This window comes from Periophthalmus magnuspinnatus, chromosome 20, assembly GCF_009829125.3.
Source record: "Periophthalmus magnuspinnatus isolate fPerMag1 chromosome 20, fPerMag1.2.pri, whole genome shotgun sequence".
Taxonomy (NCBI): domain Eukaryota; kingdom Metazoa; phylum Chordata; class Actinopteri; order Gobiiformes; family Gobiidae; genus Periophthalmus; species Periophthalmus magnuspinnatus.
Window position 1 is genome coordinate 12,488,561 of NC_047145.1, and position 20,211 is coordinate 12,508,771.

At 37.2% G+C, this 20,211-nt stretch overlaps 1 protein-coding gene across 1 annotated transcript in view; it reads left to right on the forward strand.

Annotated features, from left to right (window-relative positions):
- Positions 1–2,196: 2,196 nt before the first annotated feature.
- LOC117388699 (RNA-binding Raly-like protein) overlaps positions 2,197–20,211 on the forward strand; it is a 101,971-nt gene continuing 83,956 nt past the window's right edge. Inside the window, exon 1 of the mRNA XM_055230282.1 lies at positions 2,197–2,452. Within this exon, the coding sequence (XP_055086257.1) occupies positions 2,197–2,452 (256 nt within the window). The remainder of the gene's footprint in view (positions 2,453–20,211) is intronic.

Below are 20,211 nucleotides of genomic sequence, written 5' to 3' on the forward strand. Positions count from 1 at the left end.
ATCTCATCCTGATCTAGAAAAAGTCATTTACGCTTTTATTTACTCAAGATTAGATTACTGCAGTCCTCTTTATACTGGTCTTAACAACACTCTTTTTATCGTCTACAACCTGTGCAAAATGTAGCCGCTAGACTATTAACAGGTGTAGATAGTTATGACCATATTACCTCAGTTCTCGTTGCCCTCCACTAGCTACCGAGCAAGCAATGTATTGATTTTAAAATTCTTCTTTTAACATTTAAAGCTTTGACTGACTTGGCACCAGTGTACTTAAGCAATCTACTTACAGTCTATGCTCCAGCTCGCTCCCTCTGCTTTAGTGAGGAATCTCTTCTTGTGATGTCTAGGACCACATTTGCCACCAGAGGAGACCAGGCCTTTTCGTGCCCCCATCTATGGAACTCACTGCCCCTTGAGCCCCGAAAAGTTCAATGTTTCAGCACCTTTAAAACTAATTTTACAAACATTTTTATTACGGCAAACATTTAGTAAATTATACTGTTGTTTCACTATGAACTATGAACACTTGAATTGACTTTATATATAGTAGCCAACAATTGCCTTTCACCCAATGCAACTGTAAACGTTATGCTACATAGCTGTTGTTAAAGATAGCAGCTAATGTTTAGGTTACATAAGGGTCACTTAGAAATAATTACAGTGAAGTTGGCTCTTTTGCTGTTGCATGGGGCTAACAGCAGAGACGCACAGAGTAAAAGTGAAACATGATTTTCAGCCCACGTCCTGACTGCTGTGAGATCTGTCAAACGGCACAGAAAGGGAACATTAGCAGCTCAACAATGGGGTTATGGAGATAGCATAGCATTCCCTCTGGCAGCTGCACTTTTGGGTTTGCACAAAGGAAACGGCCTCCTCATGTGTCACTCCTCTGCTCTCACTCAGCTCTCTGACAGCAAAGTGGAGCTGAGGTAACCAGTGTCAAAGCAGAGAGCTAATAGAAAGCCACATTGTTTGTTGTAAAAATGAGACCAGTTTTAGTTCATCCGTGCATTTCTGTGGATGTCTGTGTAATCCCTCAGTCATCCAGGTCTGATCCATAGTAAAAGAAATCTGTCAACTGGACAAAAGGTTGTAGGAGTGAAGTCGTTTCGCTGCTCATCCAAGCCGCTTTTTCAGTTCTGGTCAGATCACTGGTGGACACTGCCTTATATGTTCCCTTCAGATAAATAAGGCAGTGTCCAGCAGTGATCTGACCAGAACTGAAGAAGCGGCTTGGATGAGCAGCGAAACCTCTTCACTCCTACAACTTTTTGTCCAGTTGACCGAATACATTTTTTCTTTTACTATTCATCCGTGCATGTTTAAGTCATCATCTTTTTCTGGTTAGATATTAGACATTCAGATTCAACTATAAAAACAAAAACAAGTGCTCCGATGCGGCTCTACAGAGGTTTGAGCTGGGTATCCTGAAGTTGGCGAACACACATTCAACCCAAGTTACGTAATAGCACAGCAGAAAACCTATGACAATATATTACTGAATACTTTTATTTTGGAATCAATACCAATCTGTACGCAGGTAGATTGGATCATATTTTTCAGCGAAATGTAGTAAGGAAGTACTTCTAATTCTTTTGGTGTGCGTTCAAAAACTTCTTTGGCAGCACCGGCGGTCTCTGGATTTTCCCCCCATCAACCCAAAACATATACAATAGGTAAAAGTTCTGACCAAGACTAGCTCAAGATCTGGAGATGGGCCCTCGAGCACGGTACTGTGACTCCCAGTGTGTGCTCCTGACAGGCTGCCCCAGGAGTTATGGAGGATGGATCAAATGCAGAGGACATTTCTGTAAAAAAGTGTACCTTAACCTTAAATGTCATCAAATAAATACAACTATATGGACAAATAAAGGTTTTTACTGTAAAGGGTAGTATTGGTATAGATGTTAATTCCTCATTCATCCGGAAGTGGTCCATGGTAGCATAGGTTTCAAAGGTAGTCATCTGGACAAGGTTGTAAGCTGCAAGAAATCCCAATTTAAACCTAACCTTAGTTATTCCCAATGACTAATTAAAAACCTCTTGGTAGTGGATGGTAGTGGATTGAAAGCATAGTCACTAGTGTCCAGTACTAACCTTGTGTTTTCCCCAGGGAGCGCAGAACTAGCTGGAGCTCTCTTCTAAACCGCGCCCTCCCTCCCTCTGTGTGTGTCCCAGGAGGGCCAGCCGAGGAGGATGACTGGTAAAACCCAAACCAGCAACGTGACCAACAAGAATGACCCGCGCTCCCTCAATTCTAGAGTCTTCATCGGAAACCTCAACACGGCCATCGTCAAGAAGAGCGACATCGAGGTCATTTTCGCCAAGTACGGCAAGATCGTGGGCTGTTCCGTGCACAAGGGCTACGCATTTGTCCAGTACATGAACGAGAGGAACGCAAGAGCAGCAGTGGCAGGCGAGAATGCAAGGATAATCGCCGGGCAACCTCTTGGTAAGACTATGCTAAACATTTTTATGATAGCGCATTTTTAACAGTATGTAAATATAGAGTTACTATACTTGCTGTTGCCGTTGTTGGTTTGTTGGCATGATGTTTTCAAGATTGAAGATTGGATACAGGATTCAGTGGATAGATGGTGGCGTGGTGACTTAATTGTTAAAACTTTCAGCCCTAGAACCAATCCCTGGCCAGGAATTTGCATGTTCTGTCTGCACACGTCTGGGTATTCTTGTTTCTCCTACCTACAAAATATGGTGGTTACTTTGGCTCAGGACAAACCGTCTGATCTAAGTAATTTTGTTGTACTTATTACATTGCAAGTTGTAGTTTAAGTGGTTCATGCATGTTTGAGTATTTTGTGGTTTGCAATTCATGGAAAAAAAAAAAAAGATCCACTATGTAACGAATTCAAGAAGAGAAAACATAATGAACAGACTTATTCTGATCCTACTCCACTTCACTACTCTTCTTCTGATCAGTCCAGTATTCAAATTTCCTTCACTATGCAGCTAGCTAACTTTAATGTCCGTAGCTTTCATTCATTTTTTCCTTAGTCTTTAAAAAAAAATCAAATATTAAGAGTTCAAAGGCATTCAGCTATGTGCTAACTAATATCCATAATGTGTTTTTTTTTTTTTTTTTTGTTTGGTTTATATCGTTTCCAAAACAAATTTGACATAAAACTGGTCTTGTCATCATGAGTTAGCACATAGCTAATTAGCCCCGAGCGAGCTTTAAATCACTGAATATTATTGTGTGGCTTTTTCAGAAAGTCTCTGGGAAAATGTGCAGCTTTGGGACATTTATTCCGTAACCGGGGGTCACTGTCGAGCTCCATTTCAAGTTGTTTAAAATTCATAATGCAGTGGTAGCTTCATAGTTCTTACACATTCCATTATTGAGTGAGTGGAGCTTGCTCTTTTACTTACAGCACGCTTCATGAAACTTTATCCAGGTGTCTCAGACTTACTTAACAGCTCTGTCACTGTGTAGAATAGTTGTCCTCTCCTGGGAACATGAAGCGCCCGGAGCGTCTCTTGTGCTCCACTCACACACTTTTAGATGGTCCCTCGGCTCCCAAACGCCTAAGTGTCTGGGTTTGTTGTCACGCTAGTTCGGAGAGGCCCTTTTGGAAGAACTAAGAAAGCTACAAGTGAATGATTTTTACTTACACCACCGGAGAGGAACTTGTCAAAAGTACGTCAGAAGTTGGAAAAGTTAAAGCTCCATATAATGTTTTATTCAGGACTTTTAATATACTTTTGGACACCTGTGCATTCATATTTCAGCTTTTATGACTGAATGTTTATGTATGGGGAATTTAATTTATTAATCACGTTATTCAAAAAGCAATATTTTAAGCCATTGTAGGCCGATTGTTTGTAGGCCTTCTGCTTGCAGTTATAGTCTGAAGCTGTTTAAAGGAGGATAAGCACATCAGTTTGCATGCTCCACCTTTGTCTGAGGATTGTAGTTTACGGCATCATCGGGTAATTCTCAATCTACATCTAGAAAAAAAATAAATAAATTGATCTAATTTAAATATATTATGCAATTATTTCCATGCAACTATTTTATTTCTCAGCAAATCCAGAATGTAGTTTTTATACAACCTGATAGTCTGGTCCCCACATCCTCTGCTGTGTCTCAAGCCCGGTCAAATCAGATTGTTTTTTTTTTTTTTGGGGGGGGGGGGGGTTTCAGTATGACATGTGATATGAAGGAGCTCATTGGTCTCCTTTGACTTACAAATAAAATCTAATTTCTTTCACCTCAGATTAACAGAGTTTAGTGCATGGCTCATTGATTCTTCAGATATCTTCTGTTTTTCAGTCCCTAGTGATATATTTTTCATTAGTTTTTACTTACACGGTTGGACCATGCATGCCGATAATTCGCTAATCCACTTGTCAATCACGCCCATTGACAGGTGGACCAGAATCACATCTTTGTAAAGAATTGAAAAAGTGTGTATTCTGGATCCCAGGTAAACCATTTTATGTAGAAAGAAAATAATGTAAAAATATAATCTGGATACATTTATATATTTCACATAGCATTCCTAAATGAAAAATGTAATTGAAAATATATTTAAATTTGCATATTTGAGTTTCACCAAAAATCTGGAGGTTTGTTCCCGTGCACTGAAGGTATTTGCCCACTGGTCCTGATAAGTCGCCTCAGTCACAGTAAAAGATGGGACACATTTTCATGCAGAGACAACAACATGTGCATTACCTTAGCTGCTAGCAAAAGAACAATATAAATCTGTCAACTGGACAAAAAGTTGTAGGAATGAAGACATTTCCCTGCTCATCAAAGCTGCTTCTTCAGTTCTGGTCAGATTTCTATGGATCATACGTGGACGACTGAGGGATTACACAGACATCTTAGCCGCTAGCATCAAAGTTGTTTTATTAGCAGATTTATTAGAGATGATACATAGTGAGGGAACTGGGGTGAGGGAAGTTTGGGAGTCCCTGCTTAGACTGCTGCCCCCGCGACCCGGCTCCGGATAAGCGGAAGAAAATGCATGGATGGATGGATGATACATAGTGAAGACCTTTTAAGAGCTTCAATGATTAGAAATAGAAGCTGAAACCCAGAAATATTTTGTGGAGAAGCTGGGAGGAATAATAGAGTAATATATTCATCTTTTGAGAAGGACTCCGCCTCAGCATGCAGACTTACTCCAATGTGTGAATGAAAAACACATGTCCAGGCATATTTCTGTGTGGACAACATTTAAATATTGGTAAATCTTCCATATTTTCAAGTCAGTTTAGCATCACATAAGACCTTTTCAGTTAATGGGTGTAGCTTGACTGTGTGCAAGCAGTTAGCGTCAGAACGTGTGGGCGCTTTGTCTTTTCTAGAATACAAGATGCATGATATTTTACCATTTATATTTGTTTTGCTTACTGCTGCGAGGCAAATGTTTGAGAGCTAAGATGTGATTTAAAAAAACACAGTTAGCAAGAGAGTGTGTGTGCGTTTGTGTGTGTGTTTAAAATGCATGGTGGAAAATGCTTTTGTTGCCCACACAACAAAGCTACCACTGAGCATTCAACTCCAACAAGAGGCCGAGTGTGCGTCGCCTTCTATGTTTGAATCAAAAGGTCAATTTCAATCATTTTGTACTGTGGGCATTTGGAAAGTCAGTATGTTGTGTTTCTGTTGTCCTAGTTGCAATGTATTCGGTTGTAAGTGAGTTGTGAAATGCTAACGTCGATCAATGGATCTCAGAGGATAGAAATGTGTTACAACCTCCTATAATAAACATGATCAGATTCAACATTTGTTCATTAGACTTTTGGATATTTCATGGGAAAGTACAATACAATCAACATGGAAAGCTGGCTCTTGCCCCCATCTGGGAGTACGTCATCATCACATCCTTGAATCTGAAAACCACCAGTATTATGAATGTCAAGCAGGCAAATTTTCTACACAAAAAGTTCAAACAGTGAAAGAATGAAGTGGGTATTTCAATCTAACTCGTTCCCAGGTTTCACAAACTCTTGCACATTGCCGGTATTGACATGCACAGACCTGTCACAATAATATATTTTGAAGGCCGATATATTGCTGAGGTAAATGGTGAAGACAATAAATGATAATACTGAAGCCAAACCATAAAGCAGAATTATTCACAAAAAACTATCCTTAATGTGCAATATTGTTAAAATGCACGAACTGCAATAAATACATAACAGAATGCAACACTTACATAGTTAGTTTGTATCTATAATGAGTTGTAGAAGTTCTTAATTCAAAAGTGTACAGCTCGAATCTCATGTTTGTACAAAAAATAACCAAAATTTTCCTGCTAGTGCAAAGAAAACATACCCATGATCAATACTCATCCCAAAAAACTATTGTTGCATCTGTCAATATTGTATTTATTGCCTATACATGCATCAATCTTTTGAGCATGTTCACAGTTTTACAACAGATTTCTCAGACAGCAAAGCAAAGAAGGTGGACATGGGTGATATGCAAAAAAATTTATATTACGATTTTCTTGAACCCATCCATCCATTTTCTTCCACCTATCCGGGGCCGGGTTGCGGGGGCAGCAGTCTAAGCAGGGACTCCCAGACTTCCCTCATTCTCCAGCTCCTCCGGTGGAACCCAAAGTCGCCCCCAGGCCAGCTGAGGGACATAGTCCCTTCAGCATGCCCTGGCTCTTCCTTGGGGCCTCCTTCTGGTGGGACATGCCCAGAACACCTCCCCCAGGGAAGTCCAGGGGGCATCCGGAACTGACTACAATTTTGATTTGATCTCGATTAATGTACTGATGTAATGTATTGTATTGCAATGATTTATTGCCTTGGGGAGATAACTTTTTTGTCATCTGTTGGTTTTGAAAGTTCACATTTTTATTGCCAGTATCTCATCCCTCATCAGTTCTAATCTCAAAAGTTCATATAGTGTTGCTTATGGAGTTTACAATTGATAAAAACTTCTTCTTTTTTTTTAGTACAATTTAAGAGGGGAACAACTAAATGTACCAATTTAAAGAAAAGTTGGGTATTGCAGCTTTAAAGGGTGTGATGTTTACATGAGTTGTTGTGAGTGAACAAAACTGTGACTGGATAAATACACTTGACAGAAGTAGCATCTCTAAACGGCTTACACAATCTCTTAATAGTTAGCTAAACATCAAACTGATCTTATTGTGACAGTATCAAAACTTTAAATTTGAAACATAAAAAAATCTTGTTTCCACTCGTTCCTTTCATTCAATTGTGGTCATTTTACTATTATTAAAATATCAGTACTAGTCCACAAAAGTGCCTGTAATTTTCATCAGTTTTAGTATTCCTTCATTTATTTATTTTTTTATCTAGATTTAGTAATATGGCATTGACAGAAAAGATGACAAAAATATTTTAGTCGATGGAATTAGCATTGTCTTGTGTCACACTCCTTCTTCCAAGTGTCACACTGTTGGCTCATTGGTGACGGAGGAAGATTCACTTTGCTGTATTCACTTATTCAACTTAATTAATCATTTGATATGGTTAAGAGTTACCGGGTAAAAATAATAAGTAGTTCGTTCTATTTTGTATTTTTTCTGCTCTGGCTGTGTGGACTCTGACAGAACATCCATGTGGTAAACTGGGACGTGTTTGCACAGCTCTGGAGATTGGAGGATTTGCATGGAATTAGAATAATGTGGTGCCTAATTGATGTAGAGGCAGTGTCTTGGAGGGGGGGTTGTTGGTTCAGCTGTGGTTTCTTACTCCATACTCGTTGGTTTTTAAAAAATGATGGGTTTAGAATTATTATTTAAAATTTTTAGTGGATAACAATAATACTCAGATAAATGTCAGATAACTTCACTTTGCTTCCAGCTGTGGATGATGTCAGTCATGAATTAAATAGCGCCATCTATTGGTGAAAAAAAGATGTGAAGAGATAATTCAACTCAAACTTTACAGCATAATTAAAATGTTTGCATTATGTGGAAATAAACTGATTCATTTCAATACTAAAAAGATACAATCTGTTTTATTTTTTGTCATTAAAAATAAAAAATCTGTTGACATGTGACTACAGAAAGAAGAAATCTTAACTATTTAAAGGCACAGTATGTAATGGCGATTGGCTGATGTGTGTTTTTTCATGGATACAGTTGTTCAGAATACAGAGCAACCAATGAGCGATAATCTCTGCCGATATTTTTTAGTTGATATATAAGGCTGAAATTGAATATTTTCCTCAAATTATGTAATTTAACTTTACTACAAACTCCCCCGAAGCCCTTTTTACCACAAACCTTCAAGAGAGCAGTGTGTCACATTCAGTGCAGTTGTCTGTTTGTATTCAAATATTAGTATAAAGCTTTGTGTGTATATTCTACGCAGAAAATCAACCAAAATATCAGGCTGTACAGGTGATTTAAGACTGATAGCCGATATGATAATAAGTTAAAAATATCAGCCACATATATTGACCAACCAACATATGGGTCTATCTCTATATGTAACTTTCTGAGGTGGCACGTCACCCGCATGATTCCATTGAAATAGAAAGTTAAAACCATACTTCGAAATATTCTCCATTGAAATAGATACGTTTTATGCTATTTTGTGGATTACCATAGCCAAAGTACAAGTAATAAATAAATAAGTAAGTAAAAAAATAAGTAAAAACAACATGCTTTTACTTTTGGCTACTTTTTGGCTGAAATATTACATGGTCCCCTAATAGGATTTACTTTTATTGCCTTTTATTAACTATATGCACCCCAGTGTGCAGCTTTAAAACTTAAAACTGGTTGTAAGTGTTTGAGGTGCGGACTGCAGTATTGATTCATCGTGATAATCCATCCCACACAACCCAGAACCCACTCCACAAAAACTTGAGCAACTTCAGCAACTATTGGCCTGTACCCAAAGTGCACTACTACTATCTGCAATTTCTGCCAACCTTTTCCATTCTAATTCCATTTAAACTCTCCATAAAGAAAGCGTATTATGAGTTTCCCACTGCCAAATCACCATCTCCGCCTTTGAACTTTTGATATTTACCGTTATGGATGTTGTAATCAGCGAATAGACCCAAAAACACATCCGTTATTAAAAGCCATTCAAAACCCAAACCATCTCCGCGCGCCCTAGCATGCCCATAATAATAATAATAATAATAGTAATAATAGCATCTGCTTCCTCCCCAATCACTTGAATCTCTCTGTTTGTTTTTGGTCGAGGAGGCAAGCATAATGGGAAGTATATGCATAGCTTTGAGTTAATTTTTGGTGTAACCTTCTGAGCGAGGCCAGCCTTCCCCCATACTTATCACTCAATCAGAGAGATATGGGCCGGCGGTGTATGGCTCACAGACACTGGCTTAATTGACAATTAAGAACACCCTTGGTCTCATCCGCCCGAGCTGATGATTTCTATATTAACATGGCAAAGAAATGAATCATCCATGTAATGATCGGGAGTTGAGCAATGACCTCCAGCGAGAGTCCGTCTTAAGCTTCAAAAATGTTTCATTAAGAGCTTATTACCTGCCAGCTGATTACACCTCAATTTCATCAACAGCAAAGTGAATATTGCTTCATTACCCGAGCATTGTGGGGGGCATCATTTCTGTATGAGAAGATAATAATTGTTTAATAGTAAAATAAAAATATAAAATACTTATCCAAGCCGCTTCTTCAGGTCTGGTCAGATTACTGATGGACACTGACTTGACTTATATCTGTCTGAAGGGAGTCGCTAACTACACTCAAACAAACACATATACTCACCTATTTCTATTTACCAGCACATTTGCATTACTTTGCATTATTCATAGTAAATTACTTAGTAGTAAAATGCTCTACTTAAGGATATTTTTAAGTATCTGTACATTTTACTGTAGGTACTTTTTACTTTTACTTCACTACATTTAAGAGCAGGCATGTATACTTTCTACTCCACTATATTTTTAACATGGCTGAAATGTAAAAAGTACTTTTCATATGATTTGAGAGGTTATTTTGACTATGTTTGTAGCAACATCCTGACTAAAGGTTTCGAGTTCAAGTTTCAGCTTTAAACGCACAAAATTCAGAAGAAATGTTAAGAAATTGTATTGTTGTTGAGCAAATATGTATCAATTTTAAATCAATATGACTACATTGAACACTTGTGTGAAATACTTTTACTTTTTCTCATTAAGTACATTTCTAAACGGCTACTGAAATACTTTTACTTTACTAACTTTTTGTTTTTGTATCTGTACTTTTACTTAAGTAACAAAATTGAGGATTTTATCTTCAATTGGTTGAGGTTGACTAAAAAACTGGCAGCCAATCTGTGCCAACTTTTTCTCCAAACAATGACTCCCTCACATGTCACTGCTGCACTCAGGCGAGGTAGGTGAAGTGTCTTGCCCAAGGACACCAAATCAGTGTGAACTGCACTGGCTGATATAAATCTATACCATCAGGTTCCAAACGGGTCCAAACTTCCTTGACGTTTGTTCTTAGGACAAAAAATGGAACACTGCAAAGTTTTTTTTTTAATGTATAGCAGCATAAGGGTGGGCGGTTTTGACAAAAAAATATAATGTGGTTGTTGGGAGCAGCGTTTTTTTCACTCTCCTAATAACAATTATCAGATCACATTTTCAAATCCATTAGAAATATGCTTAAATGTGCACATAGATGTTTTAGGGAAGGTTCAAGTATCCAACAAAAACTTAAGTGCTGAAATATGACCTGATGTTTCTTATTTTTTAACAAATGTTTTTGACAAATGTCTTATTCAAGTTGAAATTTGGCATATTTTGACACATCAGTATTGTTAGACACAATTTCTAGACCTTGTACACTTCCATGTGATTAAGTAGAAGGTGAAGTAAAGTATTTTTCTTGCCCACATGTTGAGTCTAGTTGTTTTCTGCTTCCCGCACATATAGAATCCATATGTGCGGTGCTGCTGTGGAGGCTGGTCTCTCTGTATTTGCTGTGCACTGGTCTGGAGGAGGTCAGAGGGATAATCACATCACACCACAGGCTGCACTCTGGAGCTGCCTCCCATGTACTGCAGTCAGCACAAAACAAGTGACCCAGTGCAGACAATGGCAACAGCAAATCCACTCCTTAAATTATACTTCTGTGACAGGAGGAAGCGTGACTGAGGAGACATCCTGCACCAGAACTGAACATAACAGAACTTATACATATAGGACATACAGGGGTTATGACATTCAAACGTACAGAAGTATTTTGCAGAATCATTTCTAAATTTGTGTTGCTAGTTAATTGTGTGTGATTTTATTTTTGCCAACGCTAGAAACTTGAATTATTTGTTATATTATGTTATTTGTAACATATCTCAGAATTATGTAATAGCTCAGAATCAATTTTTATTTTATGACAGAAACAAATCTTCTTTTCCATTAAATTACATAAGTGAAATTGTTCAAGCTACCTTTTCTTTCTAGATCACATGTGTCAAACTCAAGGCCCGTGGGTCAAACCTGATCCGCCACGTCATTTTATGCGGCCCACGACAAGGTAAATTAAAAGGTATGACTCTCTTAAAATGTCAGTTTGTCAGGAGATACACAGTTATACAGCCATATTTTTACATCTATGGAAACGCACATGCAATATTTGTATCTTGAATAAGTAATAAATACAGAAACAGTTAATTAACAAGTTAAAAAAAGTTACATTACATTTACATCTGGCCCTTTCAGGCAACCATTTTGCTGATGTGGCCCATATTCTAGATTATGAAGAGAAAATCTACATACACTGTACAATTTATGAAAAGTAGGTTGGTCATCACTATCTTTCAGAAGGCCGTATAAAATGTATTTATAAGGGACTACTGCATAGACTGCATGAATATCTCACTTGCTTGTTGAACATTGACACGAGAACATTTAATACATGATCACATGATTGTATAAGTCTAAGGACTTGCTGCAGCAGAACTAATGTGGGAAAAAGGGCTTTTGGCTGTTTTGCTTCACAAAAATTTAATATATTTCAGGGACGTACAAAATTGGACACTTTAATGCCAGCAAATGCAATGTAAAAATCTGGTGACAAACATTTATACTCACACTTGCACCTGAAACAAAATGTTTTTAATTGTTATGAATCTTACACTGTTCATATCTGCTTATTATTTAGTAGGTAGAAAGCACGACAAAACATAACACATATACTAATACATTTGCAATGAAAATATATATATATATATATATCTTTCAGCTCTCACAAACATCTTTGCATTTCCCTGCGATTGAAAGTTCAAAGTTGTTCACGTGTTTCTTCTTCCTTAGATGAATCTGTCAGCGCGCGTTAGTGTACTGGCTCAAACGCTGCATGCAGAAAGCTTGTAATGACACAGCTGTCTGCACCTTTTCTCAGGCAATTCAATAGAAAAATGTTACGATCGCAATCACCCCACACCAAAGAGCTCCTTGGAACGGTGGAAGCGGCGTTCTGAAGTTACAAGTGTAAACCACGCAAAGGGTAGGGGAGAATGGGCACAGATGTTTACGCCTTTCACCGATCCACTGGAGAATACAGATGAGCCGGAGCAAATTTGAGGGTGTGAATGGTGAGGATGGGTGTAGTACTAAACAGGATGTTAAATAGTGGCAGTTGGAAAGTGTTTTTTTTTTGTTTTTTTTTTTTCAATTTAAGTTTTTCAATCATTTGGTTTTGTGAAATTCAAAAGAAAGTTTTTTATAGCAGTTTTAGCATCATATTTGTTGGCCTGTATGTTAAAATATTTATGTCAACTGACTAAAAAGTTGAGAAAAATGAACTAAACTGTATGCAGCTGTAAAGGAATTGTATGTAGCTGTGCCATTACAGCTTTAAAAAGGTACTACAACCCTAGTGGAACCTGGATTACAGTTTTTTTTTATTGTCAGAACATGGACAGACCATGGCTCATGTGAAAGATCAGAACCTCCAGAATTCACTCGCTGAGTTTCAGAGGCTGCACTAGCACTGATGAATGCAGGTTCTCGGGTTTAGGTAGTGAGGATTTAGATCAGAGAGAGGCCGTTTAGGCTTAAACAACTGGATTTCTGTATCAGAACTGGAAACCCAAATGAAAGACTCATGTGAGGCTCATTCTGCTTTCTGATTGGATAAATAATCCTGAAAAACCAAAACACCAAATTATAACACTATAGCCAACATGTGTATTGTTTTTTGTAACTAAGAATAAATCAGCATTAGAATTGTTATCAGTAAAAGCTATATTATATTTGAATATGTTTAGATCATATTTGGGGAGACAGTTTATGAAATTTTAAATCTAAATCTTACATACATTTCCTTTAACTGTATTAAGATGGGATAATGTTTTTTTTTCTTTTACATTTTCAGCTAGTCTAGGCTTTAAAACATATAATTAAAATGGAACTAGCTCATGGAGTAGCTATATCAGTAAAAAAAAAAAAAAAAAAAAAATTGATTCAAATCATAATGAATTGTATCACTTTCCCCCTAAGAAATGTAAAAAAAAAATAAAATAAAAAAATCATACTGCAACTTTGCTGCTTGAACTAGTGGAGCTGATATTAACTTATGAATACTGATTAGTTCTCCAATTATCTGGGGCTGTTTTAATTGGTTTCATTTTTGTAGAAAGCTTTAGGATGAAGAAAAATGAGACTCTTCATATTTCATTGTTCTTGTTAAATACTGTGGTAATAAGTTATACAGTTTTATTATGCATTCACGTGCCATCTGCTAAATGTGTTACTCAAGTGCAATTAGCTGATTGCATCTAAATACAAACTTTTGTGTAAAGTATATTTGAATTTTGAATACATTTTGCCTATTTCAGCATGAACAGCTCCTCCATATTTCAAAAGTTCAATTCAACTTCACTGTCTTTTATATAGTAACAGACCTAATGCCAAAAGATTCATTCAAATCTATACAGTTTTATGAGATTTCATGCACTTACGTCCCTTGTTTTACCCATAGTTCTTTAATTCTGTGCTGCTGTTTGGGAGATTATTATGTACTGTTTTGCTCATAGGAGAAATAGTCTCTCAGGGGTAAAGTATTTGCACACAAACACAATGGTTGCCAGTTAGATCCCAGCTCAGGATAGTACATACTACCATTGTGTCCATGAGCAAGAATTTTCATCCACCTTGCATATTTTTTATATGCAAGAATTGTTTCGCTTGGTCTAATTTGGGGTTTGTTGACTGAGCTAGGCTGAACAAAATATGCAAAACATGTACCATAAAAAATATAATAATAATAATAATAATAATAATAATAATAATAATAATAATAATTATTATTATTATTATTATTATTATTATTATTATTATTATTATTATTATTATTATTATTATTATTATTATTATTGTTATTATTATTTTTATTATTATTTTTATTATTATTTTTATTATTATTATTATTATTATTATTATTATTATTATTGAGCCAATGAGCTCCTTTGCTTCACACACGTCACTGAAATAAGCACATCTGATTGGACAGCCTTGCTTGAGCCTGGCTGTGGGCGCAATGGAGGCCACGTTGACCAGACTGATGTCACTTAGTATAAAAAAATTGAGAGATATATCATTCTGAACAACACATTTTCTGTCTGGCTGTATATGCACACTGCCATAGCTCTAAACCAAGAACAGCTCTCAGGTCAGCACAATGTTTTTGTAGCAAACATCTCTCTGTCTACTTCATGTTGTTCCGTTTCCTTTGGCTAAAAGCCGACTGCGGGAATCCCATCTGACATTGACATGATGATTGGTGGCATCCATGAATCCTGCTAACATCCTCTGCCCCCTCCGAGATCCCCGTGCTTTATCTCTACAGCAACCATCGTCACCGGACTCAGTTGCGCAGGGCTGCCACAGAGTCAAAGAGGAACAGATGTCTGGCCCTAAGCCCTCCTAGCATCCGCGGAGCAACATGAATCTTAAATAGTTGGTTGGGAATGCAAGTTCAAATGGAGATTGATGGTGGTAGTGTGAAATAACATATGTGCCAAATGTTTTGTGTAGAGTGGACCGCCTATGGAGTTGAGTTTTCAAAGTGGAAAAAGAATAAAGTAAACCAAGTTAAACATAAGCAATCCATAAAATCCGTACTGTTTAGCTAAGATAAAAAGGTGGGTCTTGAGTCTGTTCTGTGAGTGTGTGTCCTGACTTTGGGAATGACTAGGAGCCTGCTGCCGGAGATGTGCAGGGTCAGCAAGGGTCCGCAGGGTAAAAGCAGCCCTGAAAGATAATAGCGCCCAAGACCATTACGACATACTGGTCCCACTCAGGACATGTGGTGCTGAATTGTGTCATTTATATTGTTACCATGTTGCAGCACCAGGATTTTGTCAGATCTTGGGTTGGGGTAGGTTCTTGGTCACAGTGCATTTATTATAATGTTTAAAGGTTTATGCAAAATTGAGCTTTCCTCCTCAAAAACATATTTAAAGGCTGATAATAATTATCCTTAAAGGCCATTTTCAATGTTTTTTTTTTTTTTTTTTTAAAGCAAAATCGACTTTTCAGAGCTTTAAACCATGTGATAGTTTTTCCCCTTCACATTTACCCTCTCATAGTTGCATTTGGCATAGTTTGTGCATGTTTGAGCAGTCTGTAATCCCTTATGTTGAAGACGTCGTATTCCTGATCAACCCCCTTTTTCACCGCCACCAGCATATGCCCACTGCTTTGTACTTACTTCGTCCTCCAGTTTTATTTTCTTAATTGGATTCGGCAGCATCACATAGTCATTTTGGTACAAATTAAAAAAATCTGCTACTTGCCAGTGTGATGTGCATTATCCATCAGAGGAGCCGACTGCTTCACGGCTCTTTGTTGTGATGATGTTTATGCCAACGTCTGCTCCCATTGGTCACCGCAGATTTCTAACGTCATTAAAATGTTGAAATTATAACATAATGATCCGTGGATGTCATAGATTATAATTATAAAACAGGCTCAAGCACAATATGACTTCTTTAAAGAGTTTACACAAATATTAAACATGTTATCTGAGATATCTCAAAAACAGAGCACATGTAGCCGTTGACGTCACTGACTAGTACAATTAATAACTACTGTGATAAGGCAGTCTTAAAGGTGCACTGTGAAACTTTTCTGGTGGATAGTCCAACACCTGCTTGTCTCCATGGACACATTATTGCTTTGTCTGTGCTATCTATCTCTGTAAAGACAATCAGATGATAGGGCCAAGTTGCTGGTCAGGTCTGAGATGAGATGAGCTTTGCTTACACCTGTATTTGAATAAAAAGTTACATTTTGCAGCTTTAAATAATCATGTTTCTTCTGTGTCTATAGCACTTTGAGATTTCTCTGAAATGTAAAGTGCAATACAAATAAAATGTATTATTATTGTTGTTGTTGTTGTTGTTGTTGTTGTTGTGTGCACAATAATATTAATATTTTACTTTTCCATTCTCGTTCCCCTTTCTTTGCTTTCACTTTCATATACTTATGTATTTATTTAATCACTTAACTTTGTTACTTGTTTTGATTATTTATTTATTCTTTTTTTCTCCTCCCTTCCCCTAATACTCTCTATCTGCCATAGTTTCTAAACTTTCCCCCACGCCCCTATTGTCCTGTGTCCCCATGTCCTCATGTAAATCTGTACTACGTCTCCATGTATGTTTGTTTGTGCACTGCATATTATAACGTTGAATAGTGTGTGCAGACTTGTCTTTTGTATCTGTGTTACATATACTGTATCACCTAAACTGTAAATAAGCAGCATGTGTTTGTAAAATAAAATTTATTACATAATCATGTGACTGCACTCATGAAATGAAACAATGAATTCTGATGATGTTTTTTAAATGTCTCCATGGGTTGGCCTCTGTCTCTCTGAGCTTCTTTCTGTCCATGTTCCCAATAGAACTTTGAGATCAGCAGACCTGATGATTTTAGATGTTCCAAGGTCCCACTTAAAAACTACAGGGGACTGGGCTTTTGCTGTAGCTGGTCCCAGACTCTGGAACAGTCTTCCTCTGTGTATTAGAACAGCCCAATCTCTAAATATTTTTAAATCTTTGTTGAAACCTCATTTGTTTTCACTAGTTTTTAACACAAGCTGAGCAGTACTCATGTATTGTTTTGTTTTATCGTGTATTTGCATGTTTTGTTTTATTAGATTGCACTTTATATAACCTTTGTACAGCACTTTGAGCAGCTGTGGTTGTTTTAAATGTGCTTTATTAATAAATTTGGCTTGATTTGACTTGAACAGTGTAGATTTCAAGCTTTGTGAAATCTACACTGTGACTATATCATCGTGACTATAGAGAATATATGGGCCAACCAGTGCATGAGTTGGGCCCTATAGTCCCCTGTCATTCAAGGTTATCTTTCGGCTTAATGTTTTTGCACATCACGCCTCTCGTTTAAGCCCCAAAGACAAATGTTTGTTTTTCTCATTTTCCTGAAGAGTTGGGCTCAAATGTGTCCTGACGTGACACTGATAGCTCCGCGCCTCTGGGTAGCTCTTGTGTGATTGGCAGCAGGTGATTGAAGTCTGCATAAAAAAGACAATGAAAATAACATCTTATCAGTGTACAAGTACAAGCTGCTACAACACAGGGGTCAGTGGAGGGGAACCACAGAGGAAGGCTAAACCAAACCCTGTCTGCTCTGTGTTTGTGATGAGCAATCTCCAATCTGTGTGCATGTGAAAACATCAAAACATCAAAACATTGTATTACTTCATTTATGATATCTTCACTAATATCAGAATCCTGCTGACAGTTTAATTGTGTTTAATTTTTGTTTTATTAATTTCATTGTTTGTTAAAGGCAGACTATGCAACGTTCTGGAGATGGCACGTCACCTGCATTATTCCATGGAAATAGAATAAATAAAGTTAAAACCATACTTTGGAACATTCCACATGGAATAAATGAGTTTTATGCCATATCGAGGGGCATTTTATCCAAACATTTTCCATTTCCAACGACTTTTCCATGGAAACCAAACAGGCCAAATATGAGTCAGGTTTGTGGAGATGGAAGCCCACTCACAGTAAAGACATGTTTTTCTGTTTTTGCAGCTCAAAAAAAGCTCAACTGGCTTTTATTTTAGTCTACTGTTGTCCAAAATGTTGCATACTGTGGTTTTAATATAGGCTGGATAAAACATTAAAAGTAGAGGTTTGCTAAAATATCGATATATCGTGATACTAAATGTGGTCATACAGTATCAATATTGTAGGCAGCTGTATTGCTATGTGCATTTTTTTGTATATTTTACACAATCACAGAATATCTGGCGACAGTAGCTCAGTTGATAGTGTTTGTCCACTGATCCAAAGGTTGGCGGTTCGAATCCCACTCTCGACATAAACATCATTGGTTGAGCGGTCAGATCCACTGACCCACAGGTTGGCGGTACGATTCCAGCTCCCATAAATGAATGCTGTTGTTGTGTCCTTGGGCAAGACACTTAATCCGCCTCACCCCAGTGTCTGCGTACTCTGGTGTGTGTGTGTGTGTGTGTGTGTGTGTGTGTGTGTGTGTGTGTGTGTGTGTGAATGGGTGAGTGGTTCCTTTAATTACTTTCAGTGCCTTGAAGGTGGAAAAGCACTATATAAAATTATGACCATTTACCATCATGTAAAATATGTATTGATTATCGCATATATCGCAAAACTCTGTTATTATCGAATTATGAGGGACACTGAGATTCCCAGCACCAATTAAAAATGTCTGACATGTTTCTGCATAATAGCAAAGAACCATTTTGTTTTGGGGTATATAAAATCTTCCTAGTACTTGTCTAGAAGCTGGTTTGCACCCCCATTGTTTTGAGGCACTTTATGTGGGGAAAAAATAAATGTTTCTTTTTCTTATTTCTCTGAAGTGGAGGTTCAAGTGTGTCCTGACGTGACACTGATAGCTTGGGTCGCTCGGGGCTGTGCATGTGTGATTGGCGGGAGGTGATTGAAGCTCTGATGGAAAAAGACAATGAAAACAACATCTCATATTTTTTAAAAGAGGCAAAAAGTCCAGGCTGCTATCTATCATACGGGGGCAGCCAGGCCAAGCTAACAACATCTCACGAGACCTAGCTAGATTCTCCATTCTGTCTGGAGCAGCCAAGTTCATAATCCAAGGATATTCAACCCATCTAAAGGATTGGGGGTTTACTAGCATCGGTTCATTAGCCAGAGCAAATTTAGTGGGATAATTACATCGCCCATTCTTTAGCTGCTTTGTATCCAGAGCTTGATACCGCCGAAAAGCACTGGCTCTTGCGCGAATTAAACTCAGTGGAATCTTCCATTTTTCAAGATAAATTTGTGTGCAATGATGTTATATTTTGGATTTATCATATGTATAACTATGATATTTAATAATGAGGTGGTGTAAACCCTCATTTGTCCAAGAATGGTCCATAATAAAAAGTCGTGACTGAGATGTAAAACTAGACTAAAACTAAAAAAGAATTATTAAACTAATTCTTAACTAAAGCTTACAATCATTTATAAATTAAATTAAACTCCCTTTCTCTGTAAACGCTGCTGTCAGACTTTTTTTGGTCTTAAAATACATGATCCTGTTTTTTTAATTTCGCTATTGTGTCCATAAAAGGCATATAATCATAAGCCCCGCCCCCTTGTTTACAGATGTTATTCAAACAGCGAGAGAATCAGTATCATCTTAGAAGAACAGGTATATTCAAAAAAAGTAAGACTAGGACCAGTAAAAAACATCATTGTATTTCTGTTGGAGGATTTAGTGCATGGAACAACCTTGATGATAAATTAAAAAGCTCAATAAAGCATTTAAAAAGAGGTATAAAACATTACTTTTTGAAAATGACCAGACTCAGGAATGATTCATGTGAACTTCTGTGGTTTGTAGTTTTTCTTTTGTATATATGTTGCATCATATTTTGTAGAATTGATGCTGCTTTTATTGGAATTCTTGTGCATTATTATTAAATAGGGTGAGGCATTAAAAAGACATTTTACTTCAGCCTAAACCAGCGGTGTCAAAACTTTTCTCATTAACGGCCACAAATAAAAAACACAGACAAAGTTGAGGGTCAATTGAGGGCCATAGACTGGTCACCAATACAGTGAATACTTCAAATCTGCGTTATTATTATAAGTTAAACTGAACCACTAGACCTTTATTCATACTCACAACCTCAGTGGGACACATTAAATACTTGATATGGGCTTGTTAAAGTAGATTTTCAGAAATACAGAGTAAAAAGTACTGTTTAAGGT